This window comes from Rhinolophus sinicus, chromosome 1 (assembly GCF_057876585.1).
Source record: "Rhinolophus sinicus isolate RSI-liver-muscle chromosome 1, RSI-T2T, whole genome shotgun sequence".
Lineage (NCBI taxonomy): Eukaryota > Metazoa > Chordata > Mammalia > Chiroptera > Rhinolophidae > Rhinolophus > Rhinolophus sinicus.
The window spans coordinates 75,629,825-75,657,006 of NC_142501.1; the positions used below are offsets into that span (position 1 = coordinate 75,629,825).

General features: G+C 33.3%; 1 protein-coding gene across 7 annotated transcripts in view; it reads right to left on the reverse strand.

Moving 5' to 3' along the window:
• The window catches only part of PPP1R12A (protein phosphatase 1 regulatory subunit 12A), a 140,048-nt gene that overhangs the window by 39,005 nt on the left and 73,861 nt on the right, over nucleotides 1-27,182 (reverse strand). For all 7 annotated transcript variants that reach the window (XM_074325372.2, XM_074325370.2, XM_019751271.3 and 4 more), the window contains 6 exons: nucleotides 21,917-22,076; nucleotides 17,410-17,554; nucleotides 11,556-11,630; nucleotides 10,807-10,895; nucleotides 10,493-10,650; nucleotides 5,374-5,498 (listed from right to left, as the gene is read on the reverse strand). In XM_074325372.2, coding sequence (XP_074181473.1) covers nucleotides 5,374-5,498; nucleotides 10,493-10,650; nucleotides 10,807-10,895; nucleotides 11,556-11,630; nucleotides 17,410-17,554; nucleotides 21,917-22,076 — 752 coding nt within the window. The remainder of the gene's footprint in view (nucleotides 1-5,373; nucleotides 5,499-10,492; nucleotides 10,651-10,806; nucleotides 10,896-11,555; nucleotides 11,631-17,409; nucleotides 17,555-21,916; nucleotides 22,077-27,182) is intronic.

Sequence of the window (27,182 nt, forward strand, 5' to 3'; positions counted from 1 at the left end):
TATGAGATACTTGAAACATTTTGAGAGAAGCACAGTGACATCTGTTGGACATTGCTCAAACTGCCATTATTAACTTATTTGCACTTACTTAATTCATAAATGAAACAAATAGGTATTTCTTTTGGCCAAGTGGCACTAAGAAAAAAATTAGTAAAACACCAGGGGCTGCTTCGTTGACCGCTAAGTTCAGGAACCTCTACAGTATCTTTATGTTATATGAAGGTGCTGAGGTGACTGGTTATTCATTTCTGAGACTGAAGGCATAGTACTCCAGACCAGGGGTTGGCAAACTCTTTTCAGTAAAGGGCCAGATTGTAAATTTACACTTTGAGACCACAGTCTCTGTTGTAACTTCTCATCTGTGTTGCTGTAGCACAAAAGCAGCCACAGGTAATACCTATGTGAATAAATGCGGCTGTGTTCCAATAGATATTTAGGAATATTGGAATTTCAATTTGTGTCACAAAAATCTTCTTTTTATCCCACCCTTGACAACCATTAAAAAAATGTAAAAACCATTCTTAACTTGTGGGCTGTGAAAAACAGGTAATGTGGGCTGACTTTGGCCCACAGACCATAGTTACTAACTCCACCCTAAAATCCACCCCACACTGGAAACCAATGTTACTTCCTCCATAATAGAATAGTCAGATAGCAGATAACATTTACTGAATGTTACAACAGAAGCTTACATTTAATAAATTTAATTGATAACAGATGTTTACTGGTGCCAGGCCCTTTGCTAAGTGTTTTACATGGGTTAGTTCATTTAATCCTTAAAATCACCCATGGAAATACTATTATTACTGTTATTTTAGAGTTGCGAAAAGAGAGGCAGTATTATCAATTTTGAAATGGACATTTGTTGCAGTCTGTCTAACATGAATTTGCATTTAAGTTCTGGTTTATGTGTTTAAAAGCACCTTTCAATTTTTCTTGGTGTATAAATGAACCTCTGAAATACTCAACTATACCTACTCCCTGAACTCTCCTTTTGGCTTTTATAACAAGACACCATTTTAACTTGCCTACTTTTCTGATCCCCCCCTTTCTTGGTCTTTTTGTTATTGTTAGCAACTTTCCTTGTCATAGCCCTGTAACATAAGCACTCAAAGAGACTGTTCTCCGATTTCCCATCTTCCCTTTCCACTTTCTTCTCCCAAGGGTTGGGAGTAAGCTCTTCTCTACTTCCTCAGGCTAAATGTTAATTATATTCCGCTTATTCTCAGATTTGTTACTCTCTAGCTCAGTCTAACTCCTAAATTCCCAGTCCTGAATTTCTATTTACCTGCAGAATGGACGATCTAGAACAATAATCAGAACCTGAAACTCAACATACCTAAAACCAAACACCTTTGTTTCCAAACCAACCCTTAGTTCCCTATTTCTGTCAATGGCACTAATAACCTCTTCAATCTCCTATTTTTGAAACTTCATACTCATGTTAGACTTAGACTTCTCTGTCATCTTCCTCCATAAGTGCTAAGTCTCTAAATCTCCTTCTCTCTTTTACAAGACCACTGCCACTTCTCTAGTTTACATTCTTATCCTGGGCAACTTCAATGACTCTACTAAACCTCTCAACCAGCCTCTCGCCTTCAAACAAACCTGTACATTGCTGTCAGAATAATATTCTATAAAAAATAATTCTCTCCTCCTGTTCAAACATCTTCTATAATTCTCTACTAATATAATTCTCTATTAAATTACAAGAATGTTACCACAGAAATGAAGACATTCCACAATTTGGCTCTGTATATATACCCTATACGTCAATCAAACTAGACAATCCATTTTTCATGGAAAATACTCCACATTATCCCTACTTGGCTCACACTGTTTTCTTCTCTCCCTTCCAACAAACTGTACAAATCTTCCTTGTCTTTGTTTAGTTGAAATACTATCTACTCATGCAGGATCTCAAATGTGCTAATTCCATTACCACAAATCAAATATGATTTCTTTCATTTTTAAATCATTCTACATTTGTACATTTATTGGCATACTTCATATACTTACAGCATATATAGTCTTTTATTACATTATTATGCTTAGAAACTGGATTTAATTAACCAAAACATTTAATTCAAGAACATTCTAATTTTTATGATCTAGTAAAGAAAAACTAGTTTATACTTATTGGAATTTATGCTCATACATAAAAAGATCAGTAATCTTTTTCAGAGATCCCAACAATATTTATTTTCACTAGAGAGTTATATAAATTTGTTAGTTAAAATTTTAAATCATAAAATCAAACTGATGGTTTTATAGCTAACATCTCCATAAATCATAGGCTTGATCTCATTGCTATAGAAATAGTTCTTTATTTTCAGCTGAAGAGTTGAGTACTTAAGGGAAGATCACTTAAACACATTCATGTTTCTCTGTAGTTATCCTGAGTTATTATGAAATATAAGTGATATTTAATACTGTTTTAGAGCTTCCCGGTTTGTGATCTATTCCTTGCCATGAGATCACACGTGTACATGTGTGTGTGTGTGTGTGTGTGCATGCGCGTAGTCTATGCACTGGTGGATGAAGCTAAAGAACTTAAGATAACTTTGTCTAAATATCAAAAGCAGAGTAGTGAGTGCGAATCTAAGAATAGATGGAACTCTTTAACTGCATAATCTTTTAAGATGCAGTTACAAATTAACAATTCATGTAAAAAAATTGTATACCAGGTCTCTAAAATACAGGAAAAATCTTGAACCAAACTTAAGAAACACTATAATGCTAAATTAAAGTACATAAAGTATCACTGAACATAACAACAGGTCTTTAAAATCATACAATACTGATAAAAAGATTGCTTCATCCATTAAAATAACACTTCAAATGTTTTGTATACCATGACTTTATTGCTTTGAATAAAATTTGGATACAAAACCTTAAAAACAAAGACTGAAACAATACAATCTTCAAAGTAAGTTATGATGCTTGAAATTGAGAATTGGAATTTCTAAATAGTCACATTAAAGAAGCAAATAGTTGTCATTGGATCAATTTAATTACAGAATCAGAAGTAATTCTGAATAAGAATTTTATAAGCAAAGAGGTTATTAGCCCACTAATCTAACAGAGTTATTAAGCTACCTGCTTTAAGTTAGGGCAATAGGCATAAATCGGGAATTTGTCATAAATCTGGGGCTATGCTTGAGAAAAATATAGTTGATCATAAGGAGTATACTATAATTATTTGACTATGGTAGGAAGATTGCTTAGTAAATACTCAAAAGAAGACAGTCAGTTTTTAGGCCGGCTATTCCAAGGGGATGGGGCTTTTGGGAACTTCTGATAATCCTACAGTTCTAGGAGATAATAAATCAAAAGAGCTAAAGTTTAGTATTCATTGGAGAAGTACATAGGGGTTCTAGAATTAAATAAAACTTTAATGAAGCAGCTGATAGTGATACCAGTTATGGCATGATAACCATCTTAAAATTCTGCAGACCGGCAGCTTCTGGAGAATTTCATTTTAAAGCATATATAATTATGATCATGAACATGGGTTCTAACTGAATACAAGAAGCCTTAAGTTCTAGAACACAGAAGGTAAGATAACTCATTGATACAGTTTCCTAATATTCAAACCATACCAGTGAAATCCATACATTTTTACCACTAAGAATTCACATTATTGCTTTCCTTAGGAAAAGTTTTAGAGGAGAATTATTACTAACAGTATGGATTTAAACAACATTCTCTAGTTTATGATTTTAGAAGATTCACATTTTGACCCGTTAGAGTCAAATCCAAAGATTAGCAAGACTGACGCTGTGATAGAAATAGTGATTTAAAACAGGGATTTCAAATCAGTCCTCAAACCCATGCAAACCAAATAATGTCAGACAAGTAACAAAATCAGAAGTCCAACGGCAGAGACATGACAACTAAACAAAATGTGCAATCGTTGAGGGGATTCTTGATTTGAAAAAACAAAACAGTTCAAAAGACATTACTAGAAGGACAATCGGGAAAATGTTGAGTATGGTCCTTAGTGAACAAAGCTAATAGTATTATATCAAAGTTAAATTTCCTAAGTATGATAATTTTAGAGTAGGAGTGAAGGATAATGACTTTGTACTTAGGAGATACATACTGAAGTATTTAGAGGTCAAGTGTTACATTGACTGGAACCAATTGTTAAATGGTTCTGAAAAAAACAAAACAAAACTGCCTGCGAACAGAGAGGGAAAAGAATATGTTGATTAAAGACAAGTAAGGCTGGTGGAAAGAAGTCTTTAAAAAAAGTAGGTAAAAAAACAAAACAGAATCCTTAATCTTTAATTTGGGTTAAAAGAAGTACAGGTTCTGGAGTAGTAGTACCCTGTTTCTCTAAAAATAAGACCTAGCCGGACAATCAGCTCTAATGTGTCTTTTGGAGCAAAAATTAATATAAGACCCAGTATTATATATTATATTAATTATATTAATCATATTATATTAATCATATCGTATCATATATTATATTATACCCGGTCTTATAGTAAAATAAGACTGGGTCTTATATTAATTTTTGCTCCAAAAGACGCATTAGAGCTGATGGTCCAGCTAGGTCTTATTTTCAGGGAAACATGGTAGGAAAACAAAGTCTTTAAAAAGATCAACATACTAGAAGGAAAGCAATGTTTGGTAGAGAAAAGAAAGCAAAAAAAAAGAGAGAATAAATGGAGAACCAAATAAGGGACAAGAGGAAGAAACGAAACTAATATTTTGGGAGGGTTAGTCACTAGCCAGGCTCTCTCAACCAAAGCTTACAAGGTTAACTTACTTTCTCTATTTATTCTTTTTGTTTTACCTTTTTGAGCAGATAAGGAAGATAGTAACTCACTCAAGCTCATAACAACTTATAAAAGGTGGTGGAATCAGGAGCTAATCTCTGGTTTCTCATCCTAGATTATGCTCTTACTGGTGTACCATACTTGCATGCTTGGTGCTTTGTACTGAGTTAGAAAATCTAGATTCTAGTTCTCTCATTGACTTGTGGTAGTACTTCTGGTGCTTAATTGATGCTCATATGAAATTATCAAGCTGCACCTTTACTTATCAGAGATAAAAGATATGATGAAGTCCGTGTTTCTCAAAAGTTCAACAGAAATAAAATTTACCATGATTAGTTTTCATAAGAATTTTAATGTCATTTATTTCTGACAACTATCAACTGTAATATGAATGGCAAAAAGTATTTACAAAAAGAATATAATGTAGTTCAGAGGAAACCTCAGTCAAATTAAAGAAAAATATATTCTTATTCTAAAACCTTAAATATTTTCAGAATGAACTATAAAAATTTGTAACTTAATGCTTTAGCCCAAATGGTACGTAAACAGGATATATGTATTTTTCACAAACACAATTTTGGCTTACCTTTTTAACAGGTGATGTAGGTGTTGCCTGGCCAGATGACACTGTAGGTGTTGTAACAGCTACAGGAGCTGCTTGTGTACTAGAAGTATTGGCATTAGTTACAGAAGCCATGGGTTTTGTCTTATCTATTTTAACAAAAAAGAACAACATTAAGAGTCAAGATTCTACATTAATTCGGTTTTAATGGGTAGGAAAATATTATTTTACATTCTATTTTTTACGGTTTTGCTAATTTAAAGTCTTTTTCTACTACTACCATTTTAACAAGTGAATTTTTTTAAAGGAGTTTCTAGAAATGTCTCAGTATGTATGCTGAAGTAAGTAAGATTACATGAAGAAACACAACAAAGCTTCTAAATGAAAAGCACAAATAGAGTCTGACTTTTGTGCCTTTAACACTATGGAAATTTAAAAAATCTTTAAAATTAATATTTAAAATTTGAATGCATGAATACAATGTAACAAAAAAAATTACAAGAGCCATGCAATTTTCTAATGGATAAACAACTTACATTGCTTATCTAATATTGATGGCTCCTCTATATTCCAGGAAATCTAAAAATGGTTTTTGTCAATAACCAGTTTATATTCCTGTCAAACAGCATGCTTCAATGTCATAAAGAGCATGCCTTTTCACCCCTAAAAAGTCTATAGTTAAATGGGCATACTATCAGCTGAATTAGGTCAAATCTCTTTTCACAATGTATTAAAATAATTTCCAACTAATAGTGAGTGAATCACTTAGAAAAAGATTTTTAAAAATATTAGAAAAATCAATCTGATGCTAGAAAAAATTCAAAGACTGTATTTGACATATAAATCAGATTGGCTTTTAGCAAAATGGCCACATAAATTTAAATCTTTAAATTAACTGGAATTTATAAATGAGCTAGAAAAGCTTCCTTTCCAAATGGTCAGAAGTCATTTTATCTAGTTTGAAAGTCCTCTTTTGGTTTCAAAATGAGGCAGGACAGGTTTCGGGAACAAGTATAACAAGTATAGTGCTTTAAAATCCTATGGTATTACTCATTTTTATTATACTACCTCTCTCCTTCCTGTAGGTCAGTTTTCCAAAGAAATCTTCCACCTTAAGTTATCATCATTATATGCTGTTATACTTTATAAGTCGATAATATGAAAATATCCTTAATCTTTAGGGCAAGTATAAACATCCCACTAACAATCTGAATTTGCAATGACTCATTCAGTTCTATTTGTGACTAAGAAAATATCCGTAAGATGTCAATAAGGTGAAAAGCATAATATTTCAAATTATACCAAAGGAGAAGGCCCAACTGCCACATCTAAAAATCACTACAACCTTAGCTTTGCAAATAAACGGAATGAGCTAGACTCTCAGTCTAATAAACTTTATTCTCATTGCTAAATAATACTCCTTTTCCTTCAACAGAAGCTAGTCTATTCAGCAAAGTACAAATCATATATAACTTAACTAGACCATCCTTCTGGAAAACAATCCACCTAACTGGGGAGAGTAATTAAACAAATATTATTAAGTGCCTCCAGACTTCAAGTACTGTCATAGGTGCTAGGGATGTATCAGTCAATGAAAAGACAAAATATCTTAACAGCATAGAGCTTACAGTCTAGTAAAGGAATAAGACAAAATTCAAGAGATTTTCTTTCATTTTTATATTCTCCTTTCCCCCTATTTTCTCTTGATTTAAAATTTTGTTTTATATCAGTGAAATCTACACACCAAAGAATGCATATGCATGCATGAAAACATTTGTTTGGTTTAAGAATAATAGCGACACAAACTCCAGGTGCCCACCATCCAACTCAAGTAAACATTATCGATATTGTTGAAGCTCTTCTATTCATTCGATTTCAATGAAGAATGAAAATTTCAAAACCTAAAGGAAAAAACCACTAAAAGCAAAAATATACCTTCCTTTTTTCTCATTCCCTCAACTACCTCTCAAATTTATAAATCATTTGAAAGTAAATTAAACTTTTGGTTAAATTCCTATTTTATTTCACCTGACTTATGAAAAGAACACTGATAAAAAAAAGCTTTATGAAACAAAATTCAGCAAAATACCTATTTTACATCAAATAGTTTCCCAAGGAAACAATTTTACAAAAAGTAGAAAAAAGAAACAGTTTAGAAATTGTCAAATCAAGCTGTAGCTCTACAGGGAAATAGCTGCTTTCTCAAGCTTGCCAAATAAAGTATGATAAAGCCTTGTTGATATTAAAAGAGCGAGAGGGGAAGAAACCACACAGCATTTACATGGATTAATTCTTGAGACAGAGTCAAATTTTCCTGGCACAACTGACCACTAGCAACAGGAAGAACAAAATTATCATAGTACAATGCTTCAGAGGAACATTTAAAGTTAGCTCAGTGAGAAACTGGAGTGATTGGTATGCTTCAACTCCAAACAGGGAACTAATACAATGCAATTTGAGGGTAATTAGTCCTTTTTATATTTATAGAATTTAGAGAACTGGCTAGATCATCTAGTTTAATTGTTCTCATTTTACAAGCAAGGATATTTGAACCAAAAGAGGCTGAGAGAATTGCAGGTGGCAAGAATGGCCTAAATCTGAAGTCTATTTGTTTTAAATAGATCCTTAGTGCCTAACATTGAACAGTGATTTGTATAGGAGCAGCCAATTAAGCAAAAACTCAGATAACAAAATCTCAGAAATCACTGCAAGATACCTAGACTTCCAATTCTTGAATTCTATTACATAAGTAGTAAAAGCCTTGACACACGAATTAGGAGATCTGGGTACTAGTCCTGCTTTCTCTTGCACATGTGCATATAGTGTGATTTGTAATTACATATTTTCTATATACTGGGGGTCAAAGTCTGTCTCAGAGGGAGAAAATTAACTACATAAAAACAACTTTAAATACTTGCAAAAGTATCTGAGGCAATTTAAATGTCAATGATATCATTTCATTTTTCAGTTTTAGTAAAAAGAACAAGGGAAATAGCACAAATTTAAAGCGTTATTAAAGTAAGCATGTATATTGATCATATTTAAATTAGTAGTTTCATTTTATACATACAAAAGCAAACACTTGAAAAGTAATTGTTATATAGTATCCATGTAAATCAGATACTATTATCCTGATTTTACAGAGAAATCTGAGATTACATAAATTACACATCTACAAGTACATGCATGAATCAGTCTGTGTTCTTAAACACTGTGCATGCTGATTCTTTTTGCTTTTATAATTAGAAATATTTTAATTAGCATGTTATACAAATAAATTATAATATTCAATGACTACCTGTTGCTTTAGCTTCCAATTTTACCCAGGCTACTGTCTCACCAAGGTAAAAGATACACTGGCTCACCTGACCAGCAATGTGATAGCAATAAATAAAAAAAAATGAAAGCCCCAAGTGACTAGAATCTAGCCATTTATAAATCTCAAAAACTGTTTATCACCCAACAATAATTTACCTGTAGGATTAGCAAGGTTCAAGAAAATAAAGGAATCTAAAACACATTACCTGGCAACATAACTAGCCTATATCTGTTTAACAACATATTGTTTTCAATGGGAAACAGAATTATCAGTATGTTCCTTGACATGTGTTTATTTAGTAAACTTTAGCTTCTCACATTTTTTTATATGAAACATTTTGTTGAGTGCATAAAAATTATTCAAAACTGTTGTTGTTTCTAAAGGAAATATAGGGAGCCCAAGAAATTCTAGGGCTCTACTGGTCTTTATCAATAACCACCAAACTGGTTCTGATCATGATGACCATTTTTTCACTGATTAAGTCTTAATGGAAATGGCATTTTGTTTTCTTATAAAGTTATGTTAAAATGACAGGTTATACAACTCAAAGATGGCAATACTGGAATCTCATGCTGTTCAGAAGTTTTAAGTCATTAACTGGTACAGAATAATGTTAATTTAATGTTAATTTAAAATGTTAATTTAAAAAAGGAAATTTGTAAACAAAACCTACAAAAACATGTGGGCCAGAGGAAAAAAAATGCAGAAACAATATCCTTGATAATAAAAAGGACTAGAATGTAAATTATAGAAGCCTTATAAAGCAATTTGGCAGCATCTATGAAAATAAAAAAATGTGACTAATAATTCAATGTTAAAGTCTATCTATTAGGGAAACCTCTGCAAACATACCACCAAGAGGCAATTACACAAATGATCACTGCAGCATCATTTGCAACAAGAAAAACTGGGAATAAGGCAAATATTTATCACAAGGGAAATGGATGTATTTGATGAATACTATAAAACAACTAAAGGGATAAGTTAAGTAGATAAAGATATAGATAGATATGAACAAATAAAAAAAAAAAAACACTTTCAAGTGAAAGAAAGCAAGCTGCATAACAACTCCTAGGGTGTAAAAATAGAAACACAAAACTACCTTATAATTACTATGTATGACTTCTGAGTATACCTGTAAGAGTATAAAAATGGACTAGAAGATTACAGAAAAAAACTCATAACGGTGATTGTCTTTGGGAAGAAAGGAAAGTAGACTAGGATTCATGGTTAAAGAAGACAACTGGAATGTTTTAATCTTATTAAAAAGAGAATTTTAAGTGAATATAGCTAAATATCAATAACCGTTAAGTCTATGTATTTGGAATATGAATATTATATGTTTCTGTGTCTTTAAAATTTCTCAAACAAAGCTAATTTGCCCATACTCCCATAGGAAAGTATCTTGCTTCATGTCCCACTTTCTAATTACTATTTCTTAGGTAATGTTTGGGATGCTGCAGGGACCAGCTTTCTAGACTTCTGGGCCTCAGAAAGCAGCTGGAATATCCTTGAACTGCTGGAAACCCACTTACACCCTATCTGCAACACAACATTCTATGGGAGATTTAGGAGCCTCTTCACCTTCAAACCTAAAAATATAGGTCAGAAAAACACAGAGATGAACAAAAGCCTCCAGGTAATTAGAGAACAATAATATCACAGCTATACTTAGGGATTCAATACTCCATGAATTAGGTAACTTCCTGGCTTAGTAGGTATCTGAACAAGTAGCAAATCAGTCTGAAAAGTTTCAAAATTAAAACCTGATCTCTTACTTTACACTAAGTGTCACTGAAAATCCCTTTACCCTTCCAGTTGTACCTGTTTCAGCCTCTGATTCTGAGTCATCTTCTTCGTCTTCTTCACTGGAGCAGCTAGATTCGTCTTTCTTTCCTTCTTCTTCATCATCAACCTTTTCCTGTTCCAGAGATTCAATACGGGTCGCATTTTTCTCAGGCTCAATAATCAAGGTTTCTTTGCTGTGAAAGGAAAATAGCTTTCAAATAATTATAAACACAAAAGGTCAAAATACATTAATTTTTTCCCCAGGTCCACAAAATCTAACAATCATGTCTGCAGCCATCATGCCAACTCATTCCCAACAGTAACAATACCTACTTTAATATTTTACTTACTTTTTAAAGGTCTTCTGTGACTGATTATTGTCCATATTGGCGGTTGATTCAATTAGTGGAGATTTCTTCTCCCGTTTTTCACTGTGGAGCTTTAGAAAAGTTATGCAAAGGAAAATAAGAATACTATTAAAATAATATTAATAAGTAAAATACTGAATTTAAAATAGTAACAAAGTGGTTTTCCAAACACAAAACAAAAACAAAACAAATGATGTATATTGTACCTGAAAAGGTCCTGGATAAAATAAAAAAGATTAGACAGCCCAAAAGCTCCAGGAAGGACTAAGTTGGATTTGTTAGATCCCTCCAACTTTAGTTCACGGAAAATGTCAGGGTCCAATCATTACTTAGGACGTCTGGGGATACTTTACTTAAACGTCTACGGTATTTCCTAGTCTTATCACTCCTTGCTTATCTAGAGCCTGTCATTTGAGAAATCTGAGATTTTATAGTCTCCACTTTCTAAGCAAACTATCTTATGAAATCATAAAAACATGTTCTTGAGAATATATACATCATTGAAGTATTCATTTTGCGAACAGAGGTTAGAGAAATGGGAGTAAGCAACAGAAAGACAAAGCACTGTTACTCCTTTATTTGTTGATCACTGTCATTTAGTTTGACTCCCAAGAATAATTTAAACCAAAAGGTACAAACATCACAAGAATACTTTTCTTAACTGTTTGAAATTCAAAGCTATTAAGATAATTCACTAATACAGACAATTTTTTGACAGTCTTCAAACATACCAGATTTTGTTTCTTTTGCAACTCTTCTAAATATCCTAAAATGTCTTCATCTGCTACATCAAAGGCTGTCTGGCCCTAGGTAGGAAACAAGGCAGGTAGTGATGGTAAAAAGTCAATAAATTATAAAATGCCTTTGGTGATTCTGTATGATTATATAAAAAGAAGTTAGATAACATTTTCTATGGTAGTTATAAAATATAGTACATATGACTCAGAGGAGATTAGGAGAAATCCATGTCAGAAGCAGATGATAAACCTCCCCTTACCTTTTTTGGTAACACCTTTATTTAGATGTAATTCACATACCATACAAACCACCCATTTAAAGCATACAATTCGATGGTTTGTAGTATATTTACAGAGTTTTACAACCATCAACACAATCAATTTTACAACATTTTCATCACCCTCAAGAAACGACACACTCATTAGCAGTCACCGCTCCACTTTCTCATCTCCACTAGGCTGAGGCAACCACTAATCTACTCTGTTACTATGGATCCACCTATTCTGGACATTTCATGTAAATGGAATCACATGATCCTTTGTGACTGCCATTTTTTACTGCGTAATGTTTTCAACGTCATTCATGTAGCATGTAACTACTTCACTCCTTTTTATTGCTGAATAATACTGCATTGTATGACAACACAGTTACTAATCTATTCATCAGTTGATGAAAATTTGCTTTTGCTTTCTGGTTTTTGGCTATACATAATGAGAAATACTGCTATGAACATTCGTGTACAGTTTTTGTGTGAACATGGGTGTTCATTTTCTTGGATATATAACCATGAGTGAAATTATTGGGTCATATGGTAACTACTCCATGTTTAACCTTTTGTGGCCTTATTTCTTTTTGATACCTCCATAAAAGTTAACTATATTTTTAGTAGAGTAATAAAATAAAAACATATATTTCTAAACTGCTTAAAGTTTAGCCAGCCACAGGTATGGCTTAGTTTCAAAAATTAGTCCAGATGAACATCTGTCGATCTATTTTTATGCACTGTGGAAAAGAAAATTTCAAAGAGCTGTTGACCAAACATAGTAAGGATTTTTCCTAGTGCTTGCATTAGTCCTTATAATAACCTTACTGGTACAAGTTTCCAGAATGCCAAAAAGTTCATTATTTAGAATATATTCTACCGAATATGTTAGCCAATGTATGATTCTTTCTTAGAAAAAATTCCACTTACTCTTTCATTTAAAAACAAAACTACAACCCTCAATTCTATACCAATATAGGATGTTGACATCTACTTACATAGGAGTTAAATTTTCCAACACTATAAAACGAAATATAAGCTACTCTACATTTGAGCTACTTTTTCCAGTGTCTGTTTATAAAATAAAAGATATGGTCTATGACATATATCTTAAAAGTACATAAAATGCTGCTTTATTAAGATAGGGGAATGTTTGTATTTAAATTTTACAAGCTTCAAAAAAAACTTTTATGTCTACCTTTTCTTGTTAGAACATCTTCCAGTAGGAATTTAAGAGGCAATCTATTCTTCACCACTCAGTTCAAAAGTTTTAGCTTTAATCAATCTTTTTCCCCCATTTCCACCTTGAGTATTAAATGCTAAGAATTAAATTCCCAAAGAATAAAGGGCTCTGAAACAAGTTACTGGCTCCAAATTTGAGGGTGACTTTTAGATTAGCAATACATGTTAATCTCAGCTTTGCTGTATCATACTGTCTTTGTATGGTTAGTTTACAATGTTACACACGCTATACTTATTAAGCAAACTGTGTTCAAGATCATGTTATCATGTGGAAATATCTCACTGGCTTCTTTTTAAGTATTACTTTAAGCACTTATCCTTCTCATATACGAAATACCACACCTTGGAGCATTTTTTGAATTGTAATAAAATTTTAGCAGCAATGAAATGCAATGGGTTATTTTAGTAACCACGGAATTTTCCTTTACAAGAGTAAGAAATTGGATCGCCTTACTAACCTTTCTTTTCACTTTCTCCCTTGATAAAGGAGTCTACTTTGCAAGCAGCAGCTGATAGAGAATAAAAACTAAAGTAAAATGTAGGCTATAAACATAGAAAAGTTTCTAATTTAAAAGAAAAAGCACACTTCAACTTAACCATGCTCTTTAAAAACCAATCAATAGGACAGTTATAAAGCTAACCAACTGTATAATTATAAACATCACCTGATTCATAGCTACTATAAGGCTACTATCCTTTGTTAATGGGGCACTAATGAAGTAGGGCATATAAGCTGTCACTCAAAACAACCAGGAAACAACTGAGGACAGCACAATGTTGAGGTATGAAAAAATAACTCTATCAGTCTAGAAAATTATCTTTAAAAAAAAAAAATCACTGCTTAAAAAACAATCAGTCCAATACATTGGTAAATTACAAGAGCCATATTAGAGCCATTGCTTAAGTCTGTAACTTCATAGTCTCTCCATTCTTCTTTCCTGATTTATTCGAACTGAACTGCTTTTGAGCTAGCATATCTCTTCACCTTCACAACCAGTGAGGTAGTCAGGACAAGCATGATTATGATTCCCATTGTATAGATGAGGAAACCCAGGCTCTGAATGTATGATATTTATCCAAGGTCATGCAGGTAATGAATGGAAAGTGGAACTACAATCCAGGTCTGTATTGCATCATCTTTATAGAAAACAAGAATACGCTCAGATAAAATTAGGGGGGGAAAATCTTTGTGCCCATTAGTAACAGAAGCAGTTTTGTTACTCATTTAAATCCTTACAGTGACAGCTATGAAGCTACTTGTTTACTAATGATTGTAACACTGCATTCAAAGAAAATTCCAACTAGAAATGCACCTTAGCTAATATTTCAAAAGGGTCAATATCTGGGTACATTCTAGTATAACAATTCTTTTAATAAGTTAAGAAAGTGAAATAAAAATCTTTGTATTTAAAATCTGTATCACATAATTTATAACGAGTTAAAATGACAGCAAATTTGTTTTATAGTTTGTAAGTTAAAGAAACGAGATCAAAATCTGTACATACTGTAATTTTAGAACATTTTCCTCACTTTCATGTAGAAAAACTTTCAAGCTTTCTATATGATTTATTGCATTTTCCATATTATCTATTTCCCCAAATTATGTTTTGCATTAGTAGAAAAATCATCTAAACTCTGAAAGTACCTTATGCACATTTCTTGATATCATTTTTTAAAAGAAATTTAGTAAAAACCTTTAATCTACAGGTACCGAAGGTACCAATGACAAGATAAATTCATACAGGCAGGCTTACACAATGAAGACTAATTTGTTTGATTGAACATGAAATATAACATGTTATTTTAAAATGTAGCCAATGAAAACAAACAGCCTAACTTACATAGGCAAAATTATAAAATTAAGTCTTACAAAAATATCTTCAATTACAATATAATTTTCAAAAAATAAAGCTTGTATTTGGGTATATTTATACTACAAGGGCCTTTAAAATTCTCTCTACATATTATGTAGCTCCTTGCTAGTAGCAGGTGTCTTGAAAATTTTGATATTTTAAAAGAAAATCTTATTTTGATAAAAATTTTAAAATCCTATTTTTAGAACTTATGAGTTAGTATCTGGAAAAATAAAACATATGAGAAATAAAAACATAAGAAAAGTTGCAGAAGAACTTAGCGGAATAAAAGGAAACAATTATTAGGGCGCTAGGAAAATTATTTGACTTCTCTGATCATGTTCCTGAATCTTCAAAACTCAGATAACAACTTCACAGCGTTGTTAAAAGGATAGCACTGTCCTAAAATAAGTTGAAAACTATAAAATTCTAAAGAAGTATGAGGCACAACTCTTTTAAGATCATATAAAGATGCACTAAAGTTATGAAATGAGGTGATAAGATATTAAAATATAGGGTGACACACGAAACTGCTACTACAGTGATACAGAAACAAAAGAAGATAAAACAAAGATTTTATAGGTAGTTTTCCTCCTAGAGCATATTACGAATTGTATGGCACAGGAATTAGACAATTATAGAACAGATGCAAGATACTTTTTCTCATACATACTATATGTTGTGTATGTTTCACTAGCAAAACAACATGAAGTAGGAAGTGGTATAATCTTTTTGGAAAACCATTTCAATTAACAAGGTTCTCTCTTCTGGTCCTTATCCAGAGGTCACTATCACTGAATGAACCAGCATCAGCTCTGCCCATTTTACTGGACAAGTGGCCTGCAGGAGACACTATTTGGAAAAGAGAGGAATGCAGAACAGAGAGAAGGTAACAGGTATTCATTCATTCACTAATTTCTTCAGAAAAATCCCAAGAGCTGGGGGAATTTCTACAAAGAAGAGGAATATGAATTGTCAAGCTAAAATTAGTTGGCCTTTCACTAAAATTAAATAGTATCAATATTTTGTCTTCTAATGCTAACTACAGAACAAAAAACTGTTATAATAAAAAAAATAAGAGAAAGCAAATTATCAAGTTTTGATAAAAATTTAGATTGAAGACTATTATATGTAAGTGCAAACCTACACTTACAGATGGATCACTCGCAAACATTTTTTATCCTCACTTTTCCGAAGATTTTCAAAACCTCCTATGATTTTCTTGTTTGCACATTTTTTTACTTAAAATACAGTTATAAATACATATTGGGGATGCCAAAAAAATGTACACACATGACTTGTCTTCATCTTTTGTTATTGGTATACATTGAGTATTACAATTTTAATACAGTTTTTTCCTTTCTTAAAATGTGTATGAGTATACAATGTTTTTGGCACCTTCTGTATATGAAATACTCCAGAAAGAGAAAAGGAATTCAGAGTACTTCTTTCTGTTTTTATGTCAGCAACTGGGACATGAATCTGTACCATTATGAACCTCAACCTCTAACCATGTACCCGTAGGAAAATCTTGGGCATGTAGTATTCTCTATTCCCTTTGCAGATCACCGATTAGAAACTGCAGTTACTAGAGTAACCAACACCAGCACCTATATTAATGGATACAATAGAATCAGATGTACATGTCTGAATAAAGATGAAATTATTTTTAGAAACCCTGCTAAGTAATTTACATTAGCCTATAAATGTAATCTGTAAGGGATATTCTATGGCAGGTAAGGGTAGTTAAGCTCACTAGAAGCTCAATAAATGATCTTTATCATGCACCAACAGAGTGAACTAGTAAGAAGGAACTAGTAAGAAGAGTGGGAACTAGTAAGAAGAGTGGTGACACTGATGGGATGTGACAGGGAGCAGAGGAGAAAAATCTAATCTACTAAGGACTCTGAAAACTTGAGCATGTTCATGATTTTGTGAAAAGCACTTACATGACATTTGCTCCTCCCTTCTCTCTACCGAAATGGGTAATATTTAAGTATACCATTTACCTCACTAAACTTTTCTCATCTGCAAAACTAGGAGACCAGATGTTGCATCTCAATGATCTTCTTTGGCACACAACTATATTTTTAAATATTCTCCAATATCCATGTCTCTTAAAAAGCTTATAAGCAAGTTAGTAAGACTATCAGCTACAGAGAATTAGGAACACATAGTAATGCAAAATTTTCTTAATTTATGAAATCCTAAGAATATAATTTCAATGGAAGTACCCAAATCTACTCTCTATACATATAGTAATGATTACTGAAAGAGTAACACTTTTTTCTTGGCAGAATAAGGCCAAAACCACCTCACACGTAGCTGAAAAAGACTTAAACAATTAGTTAACAATAAAAATCAGTAAGTAATTGACAAAACATTGTTTTGTATAGTTAATAAAAAACACAATTATAAAATTTATATTCTTTTAATATTTTTTGAGACTAAAACTGTATTTCAAAAAGTTAAAACATTGAAAAGGCCTACCACTTTGTTGACCATGTCCATATCACACAGATTGTCCACTAAAATTCGACACGCTTCTTCTTTACCCCAGTGAGCTGCAGCATGAAGAGGTGTCCAGCCATCATAATCTTTAATATTAACATCATAGCCTGCCTGTATTAAAAGTCTAAAGAAATTACAGTAATTAGATAATCATTACAATATAGAAATAAGTAAACATAATCAACAGCTTTATACCATGCGAGTTAACAAAAATTGGCAATATAATTCTCTTTTTATAGTTCAATACCCCTTCTCCTCAACAAATTAACTAGGGCAAACGAAAGTAATACTCAGAAAACACTGGCAAAGAGGATCTTGAGCTACTGCCATAATAATACATTAAGCTTTAATTAATGCCTAATGACTGTAAGTCTTAAATAGTTTGGTGTGACACTGATTAATTCTTGTTAATATGTTTTGTAATTAACATTTTCAGAGGAAAGCCTATGATTTTTCCAGGTGAGATCCAAAACTACTGGATCATTTGTACGTTAAACTGATTTATTGCAGGACATGTCCTCAGGTGTCCATATGATACAGCACACCAGGTTAAATGTATTCTAAAAATACACTGGGCATCAAACAAGCTCATTTTGTAGTGTTTTTGTTGCCTTACAGTTGAAGAACTGGTTTATGAATGTTTCATGAACCTTTATGATCTTCTATGGGAAATTTTCATAGGAAAATGACAATCTGACTATTAGGAACAAAGCAAAACAAATATTCCAAGAGGTCATGTCTACTTTTCTGCAGCAGTAGACAGCAAATATTCCAATCATCAACAAAGCTAGAAAATAGAAATACATTTTATTACAACACAAAGAATTGCACAAAATATGTTAGTATGCCCTTCTAACTGTATATTGACATCGACCTTTATTTTATTTAGAAATTGAGCTCCCAGAGAGCAAAGAATGGCTCTATAAATTGCACAAAGCACAGCCTCACACACACAGGCGAAACACTAAGTACTTCACAACTCAGGAAATCTGGTGACCTTTACCTTACTTTCCAAGACACTGAGCTTGAGAACAACTTCTTTTTACCTAAGGATGAGGTAGTGACAGCTAACACATAACCATTTATTTATGCTTTAGAAACTGATTCCCTAATGCTTAGTATCTAAAGTACCTAATGCTGTTTCCAATTCTGGCTCCATAAGAGAACCATCTGAAGAGTTTATTAAGAAAAAAAAAAAGATTGCCCAGCTCCACCCCAGCATATTGGAAGATGGGCCCTGGAAATCTGTATTTTTTTTTAAAAAAATATTTCATTTGCTCATTTGTGAGATTGAATTTTTTTCATGTGTTCATTGACTGCTCCAGTTCTTTCTTTTTCCTTTTTTATGGGGGGTGGGGTGAGGGGAACAGGACTTTATTGGGGAACAGTGTGTACTTCCAGGATTATTTTTTTTTCCAAGTCAAGTTGTCCTTTCAGTCTTAGTTGTGGAGGGCGCAGTTCAGCTCCAGGTCCAGTTGCCGTTGCTAGTTGCAGGGGGCGCAGCCCACCATCCCTCGCGGGAGTCGAACCGGCAACCTTGTGGTTGAGAGGATGCGCTCCAACCAACTGAGCCATCCGAGAGCTCAGCGGCAGCTCAGCTCAAGGTGCCGTGTTCAACCTTAGTTGCTGGGGGCGGAGCCCACCATCTCTTATGGGACTCAAGGAATTGAACTGGCAACCTTGTGGTTGAGAGCCCACTGGCCCATGTGGGAATCGAACTGGCAGCCTTTAGAGTTAGGAGCATGGAGCTCCAACCGTCTGAGCCACCGGGCCGGCCCTGGAAATCTGTATTTTTAACAAGTCCCCCATATAATTCTCCTATCATTGCCTGTCACCTGCAGACCAACATTTAAGAGCCATCGATCTTGTGAAGAACAGGCTAACACATATAAACCCAGAGATTTAAGTTAAAAAAAAAAATACATCCATTAACGTATACGTTACCAGAAACTTTATAACAGAGACAGAAATAATACTGGGATATAAGATAAAAACAAATCTCCCATTGGAAAATATGAACTATAGTACTATTAAATAGCCTGAATGATGTCAAAATATAAGTACTTGGGAGTTTGTGTGGAGAGCAAAGAGTCAGGAAGGTAGATACACCTCCCCCTTAACCCCCCAACCACAAACATATAGTTCTCTTTATATGCCAGGCCATACAAAGACACTCAAAAATGTAAGACAGTACTTATTGTATTAAGGAGCTTCTGATGGAGGACAAAAGTTAAGTAAAACAATCAACCCTCACAGATTCTGTGATGGAGATGCAATGGGAGTACAGAACTGAGAAACATCAAAATCAATTGAATGGTGTTGTATGTGTTTGGGAGGAGGGGTAAGTGGGGAGATTACATTTGAAAAAGATATCTTCTATTTATTTTTCATTTCATATGTACTTTTATATATTTATTTTCATAAGTAATATATTCACAAGGTTCAAAAACATAAAAGAATAAATGGCTACATAGGAAAGTCACTCTCCCACTGCTGACCTTTAGTAACCAGATTCCCCTCCCTATACATAACCATACTAATTTTGATTGTGTCCTTAGAGAAATTTTAGGCATATAAGCAAATACAATTAAAAATATTTTAAATAACAGAAATGTATACTTCTCTCTTTGGTTTCAACACTTAATACTAGTGCTCTTTCCATATGTTTGTAATGTTTTAATTGATACAGAGTATTCAAGTGAAAGGATGTATCATAATCTTTTCAACTATTCTCCTACTATTATAAACAATGCTGCTATGTGAGTGTGAGAATACCTTTAAAAAAATACTCCCAAAGGTAGAAGTGCTAAGTCAAAGAGTAATTGTTACTTTGACAGAATTTGCTCAAGTGTCATTTACACTTCCACCAGTAATGTAAGAGGGCTTTTCCCTGAACGTTGCCAATGCAGGGTACCAAATGTTTTGATCTTTGTCAATATGATAGATGAAAAATGGTAATTCATTATAGCTTTATCTGCACGTATTATGAATGAGGTTGAGCATTTTGTTGTTGTTGTTGTTATAAGCTTAAGAGCCCTAAACTGAGCCAAAGGATTGAAAGGAATTTGCCTCCAAGTTGAAGAGATGGTGAATAAAGATATCTAGACAAACAAGAGCAGGCATTAAGACATCATAACAGAACTTCAAGAAGATATATAGCTGGAATAATGCATGCTTGAGGAGCAATGGTAGCAGCTTAGTTTAAAAGAGGAACCAGTGGTCAGATGACAAATGGTCTTACGTGCCAAGCTGAGGAATTTAATATATACGCTGACCTCCACTGAGAATCTTAATGAAGGATTTTAAGAGCCTGGATAACCTAATTGCAAAGACCACTTGGAAGAAGTCTAGAAACCTATTTTACAATGTAATCCAATGTGTGTGTGTGTGTGTGTGTGTGTGTGTGTGTGTGTGTGTGTGTGTTGTATGTTTACAGAAACAAGAGTTTTAAGAAACAATATTTACCTTTACCATATGCAATACTACTTGATATTTTCAATTCTCTCTTTAAAAAATGCTGTTGGTGACTAAGTTCATTTCATGACCTGCTAATGGGGTCTGAAAATTTGAAAAGTTTTGGATTAGACAGAAACAAATGTGGGACAAGAAAACTAATTAAAAGTTAACTTACTACTCTAGGAAAAGGCTTAAGCTATTGAAGTGAGTAGGGATTGAACAGAGGAAATCTGGAAATAGCTGACCCACTTAAACTTCACCGTTTTTACTGAGGAGAGGGAATAAGAACGTGGTATTAGAAGCCCAAGAGAACAAAAGGGTGCAGCTGATTTTGCTGAGGGCCAATCTTACTTCCTTTCACATACATACATATAACAAAAGTTATACAAGGAATCATTGTTTTCACATAGTTGCCAACACCTTTGTATTGCATAAGTAAAAAACAAAACAAAAAATTATTGTGACATAAAGAAGCTTTGTTCCAAGGAAATTTGCTGATCAATGTATTTGCTGATCAATAAGTTGCTTATGGCTTGACATTTAATATTATGCTAATAGCATTCGAGTCTCAATGTTCATGTAGTAAAAAGAAACTGTATTTTAGATAAATTACAGGTAAATAAATATTCAATAGGAACCAAGCTCTCAGAATATATTAACAGAAATATGTTTATATATGACACTGTTCTTAGTCTCAGCAACTAGAGTCAGACAATCTGGGAATCTCAAAATGACTCTGTAATAATGTATTAGCTCAGAAGGTAGCACATAGTGGTTGTCTGACACTTAAATTTAACTTACTGGAAAATTAAAACTAAAGAAAACAACAGCAGAAAAATCAAAATTTGAGAGTCAAAGAAAGCTTTAGAAACAAAGCAATAATATCCAAGGTAGTTTTTCTTTCTATAAATGTACACTGAATAACATTTATAAGCTGTTTCAAAATGTTTGCAGGTATCTTAAGAAAAGGAATAATGAAATAAAGAAAACAAACCAAAGTAGGAAAACAACTGTGAAAAACAATACTTACTTTAAAACTTCTGTATAGCCTTTAGCAGCTGCAACGTGAAGTGCTGTACCTCCAGATTTTGCATGTCGGACGTCATTTATGTGGCCACTATTCAGCCACTGTCTTGCATCTCTTAGCATTATCCGTTCTTCTTCCTTTCGAGCTGCTTCTATGTCAACCCCTGATAAAATTAAAATTGTTTTTAGTTTTTCTTCATAGAAAACGCTCTTTCTATATGATGGGAAATAAAATTATCTAAAATATTTCAAGTTTAAATGAAAACAAAAAGTGAAATTATACTTTTGAAAACTGGACTGCTGATAACAAACTGGTTAAAGGCAGAAATGTGGGAAGATTGTAGGTATTTTTAGCCTTCTTTACTTATAGTTTAGTTCTCGTCCTACAATATCATTTTGGCTCTCTTTTGACCTATTCTGATTATTCATTTTGTTTTTAAAAATCTCAATATTTCTCTAGGTATACCATCTCTTGGTCTAAAAAATGCTTTCTAAAAAAATCAATCATAGGTAATTAAGTCTCAAATGTCTATCTACTGCTTTGACCAATTCTATGAACTCCAGCCTACTAGATATAAATGTTTATTGTACACTTCAACTTGGAGGTGCTGTCTTGATCTAAAATTGACTAGACCTTAAAACAGATTACTTCTCTACCAAACTCTCTTTCCTTTTCCAACATAGTACATTGTTCATATCATTAGTTTTATAATTTTAATAACTTATATAGATGTTCATTAATTTAAAAGAATTCATTAAGCACTGTACTAGGCGGACATAATAATAATAATAAGAGTGGGGAGATTTCATAAAGGAAAAGGATGCTATAGTTGTTACCTTCAAAGAGATCAACTTCCTGAGAAAAAAATTAAAATAGAAAACATAATCCTGAAATTCATGAATGACTTCATGTTGTCTTATGGGTTCACCTGCTATTTATTTAATAAACAGCACATACCACAATGTACTTATTATCTACACTTACTTGAAGATCATGAGTTTCTTTTCTATGAATTTATTAAAGGTAAAGATACTGCTTTTTTTATCTTGTATTCCCATTGTATGAGGATGAGTACCTGATACCAAGTAAAAGGGATAAGTAAATGTTTACTAAATGAGTAATTAATTAACGAGTGAAAAACAATTATACACACACATGTCCTCCGTTAAGATCTCTCCTATAATTCACATTCATGTGTCCAACTACCTGTCCAGGACTTTTTTTTTGATTGATTTATTCATCCATCCATCCATGCATGTATCCACCCAATCATTCAATATGTATTAAGCGCCTACTATGTGTCAGGTACCTTTATAAGGTCCTATGGGTACAGAAGTTAACTTATTATATGGCAGAAGATGATCTATGAAGAAAACTGAAGCAGGTAAAAGGACAGACGATAATGAAAAAAGAGGTGTTACTTCATAGGGGTTGGTGTCGAACAGTCTCTTTGATAAGGTGACACTTACATCAAGAAGTGAAATGAGTGACAGTCGTACTGAAACCTGGGAAAACATTCCAGGCAAAGGGAAGTACTAGCAGGCTCTGAGGTAGAAGCCTGCTTGGCCTGTTTTGTTTAGAAGGCTCGGGTATCTACAATGGACAGGATGGCCTGAGCTGGCTTAATGGGATCACTTAAACTGAAAATTAAGAGTAGAAACTGAGGTATTAATTTGGAGGCTACTGCAATAATTCAGGCGAGAGATGATGATTATTAAAACCACAGTAGTAGCAGTGAAGTTGGTAAAGAGGTTAGATTTTGGATTCTTCAAAGCACACCGACAGAATCTGCTGTTAGTTTGGATGTAGGAGAAAAAGAGAATTCAAGGATGAATCACAGGTTTTTGGCCTGAGCAATTTGAAAAACTAAATTTTCAATATAAAAAATGTGAAGTTTGAGATGCCCTAACAGACATGTAACTGGAGATATCAAGTAGTCAGTTGGATATCTGAGCCTAGAGAACAGAAATGATGTTAAGACTAGGCTAATAATATAATAAAATAATATGCCACGGGCACCTCAACTCAAGGCTAAAATCTTACCTCCGTTTTCCCCAGCCCATCTGCTTGCTGCTGTCTTGTCCTTACTATACTAGGTACCACCACTTAACCAGCAACCTGGAAGACATCCTTAACCCGTCCCTTTCATCACCAGATTTGGAGTTGCCATCTCCTAGGCCGTCTTCTTGGCCATCTTCGCTCATGTCTTACGTCTCCCACTTTGACTACTCCTACTGGCCTTGAACTCATTCAGCCTCAGTCCCTCCTGATTCATTCCGCATACCAACGTCATACTAGTTTTTCTGTATCAAAATATGATTTGCCTCACTTTTCTACATAAATGGCTCACCTCCTATAAGACAAAGATCAAGCACTGTACTGTAGCACACAAAGCCTTTTATGATTCGGTCTCAACGCTTTTTTAAGTCTCCTCTATCATCACCCAGTGCTCTAACCATCTAGATCACTGCATAGCTCCCCACGTGCATCATGCTTGCATGCTGTTGTGCAAGCTATCACCCTCTCCCTGGATTGTGCTCTTATCTTGCCTGCTTAGCAAATTACCATTTATTCAAGATACAGCTACACTGGTCAATTGAAGCTCCATCTTTAAAAAACCGACTATAATTGAAAAAAAATTTAATTCCAAGATTACACCAGTACAGATAATCTTTAAACTAGAGGTTGTAATCTCATTACCACATGTGAAAGAAACTTGCAGCAAGGATTTCTCAAATAGACTTTATAAAAAATAACAAACATATACACCATAGATAAGTGAACAAAATCTATTATAATCTTTATTTAAAAACTATTACAATTTCCTTAATAAAGCAATTTTATATATTAAAAATTTCCCACCAAAAGATAATCAGCCCATCTTATTTAAGATGCCTTTAATGTAACTCAGAAAAAAAATTATAAAGCCTATAATACGGGGGTGCCAAAAAATGTATACAAGTAGACACTTTGGTCAACGTTGCTCAAGCAGTAGTTGCTGTAATCATAAGTGTCTAGAAGCTGATGGAAACCACTTTGAGAACCTCTTGTAATTGCAGAAGTCAAATGTGATTTGTATTCATCTTTTGTTGTTGGTATATATTGAATATTATCATTTTAATACAGTTTTTCCTTCTTAAAATGTGTATACATTTTTTGGCACCCTCTGTACATTAAAAGTAACTTTTTTACACCCAAAAAATAAACAATCCAATTAAAAACTGGGCAGAAGACCTGAATAACCATTTCTCCAAAGAGGACATACAGATGGCCAATAGACACACAAAAAGATGCTCAACGTCACACTGGTTAGAATGGCTGTCATCAACAAACAAGTGTTGGCGAGAATGTGGAGAAAAGGGAACCCTTGTGCACTGTTGGTGGGATTGCAAACTGGTGTAGCCACCATGGAAAACAGTATGGAGGTTCCTCAAAAAATTAAAACTAGAACTACCTTATGACCCAGCTATTTCACTCCCGGGTATTTATCCAGAGAAATGCAAAACATTAATTTGAAAAGATATATGCACCCCTATGTTTACCGCAGTGTTATTCACAATAGCCAAGATATGGAAATGGAAATGCCCATCAATAGACAATTGGATAAAGAAACTGTGGTACATATATACAATGGAGTATTACTCTGCCATAAAAAAGAATGGAATCTTACTATTTCCAACAACATGAATGGACCTAGAGGATATTGTACCAGGTGAAATAAATCAGACTGAGAAAGACAAACACCATATGATCTCACTTATATGTGGAATCTAAAGAACAGAACAAACAAACAAAAAAACCAACCCAGAAACAGACTCATACAGAGAACAAACTGATGGTTGCTAGAATGGGGGTGGGGGGGGTTCGGGGGGTGGGTGAGAAGGTGAAGGGATTAGGAAGTACAAATTGGTACTTTACAAAACAGTCACAGGGATGGGAAATACAGACAATAATATTGTGTCAGATGGGTAATAGACTTACGGGGGGGATCACTTTACAAATTATGTAAATGCCTAACCGCTATATGCTGTTCACCTGAAACTAGTATGAAATAATATTGAATGTCAACTATAATTAAAAAAACATAGTCATAGAATGTACAGTGCAGGGAATATAGTCGATAGTATTGTAACAGCTATGTAGTGTCAAATGGTTAGTAGACTTGTTGGGGTTACCACTTTGTGAGGTGCGTAAATGTCTAATCACTGTTGTTTTGTATACCTGGAACTAATAAAACAAATGATCTTTTTACTAAATGATTTTTCTCAGACTGATTTTATTTTCTTATGCTTTATTCATTTACTATGTCTTTTAAAACATGGATCTCTTTATTATCTATGTTTTTGGCTTTCACCAACTTAAACCTTCTAACTTTCACTGTTCCAAATTTCCTCTGGACTTGAAATAAAAAATACCTACTTGTTGTTGTAGGTTTATATACTTTTATATTATATTCATATAATTACAAAGCAATTACCCTTTTTTGCGTCCAAATCGTGCTCTTAAATGAATTACATAAAAACAAAAGTTTACAATTAAAGTATATCTGAAGGGGCACTTTCTTATGCTTAAGAAGATTCAGTTAGAAAACTAGTCCCTTGTTATTAATTTTTTTAAAAAAATATTACTGATTATATATAGTTATAGACCCTACTTAGTTCATTAAAATTTTTAAAAAAATTCATTGTACCATATATTACAATACTTGCTTTCTAATCCCAGTGCTTTAACTAGATAGTGACCTTGAGAAAGCCACAACTTTAAATATTAGGATAATGGGTTAAGAACACAGACACTGAAACTAGGCTTCGGGGTTTCAATACCTGATCTACCACTACTACATTATCTTGGGCAAGACTCTTTAATCTATGCTAATGCTCAGTCTCTTTATTTGTAAACTGGGGTAATTAAAGTACCTATCCCATAGAGTTGTTGTGAGGATTAAATTAATTGATGTATGTGACTGCTTAGATCAGGAGTAAGCACTAAGGTGTTAACAATCATTATAAGGTCTAAAAGTCTGTGATTCTACTTCTGTTTTTTTGTTTTATGGTCCAATAGAAAGAAAATCCTATAATCCATTTAACTGGACTTTAATTTACCTACTATAATCACAGGGGTTTTAAACAATGAAAACAATAGATATTAAAACTAAATTGGGTATGACATAATAAAGTAATCAGACTATTTAACATCTGTCACTACTATTAAAAAAACAAAACAAAACAAACAAAGCAGTAAATTTTAGATCGAAATGTAGCCAGATCTT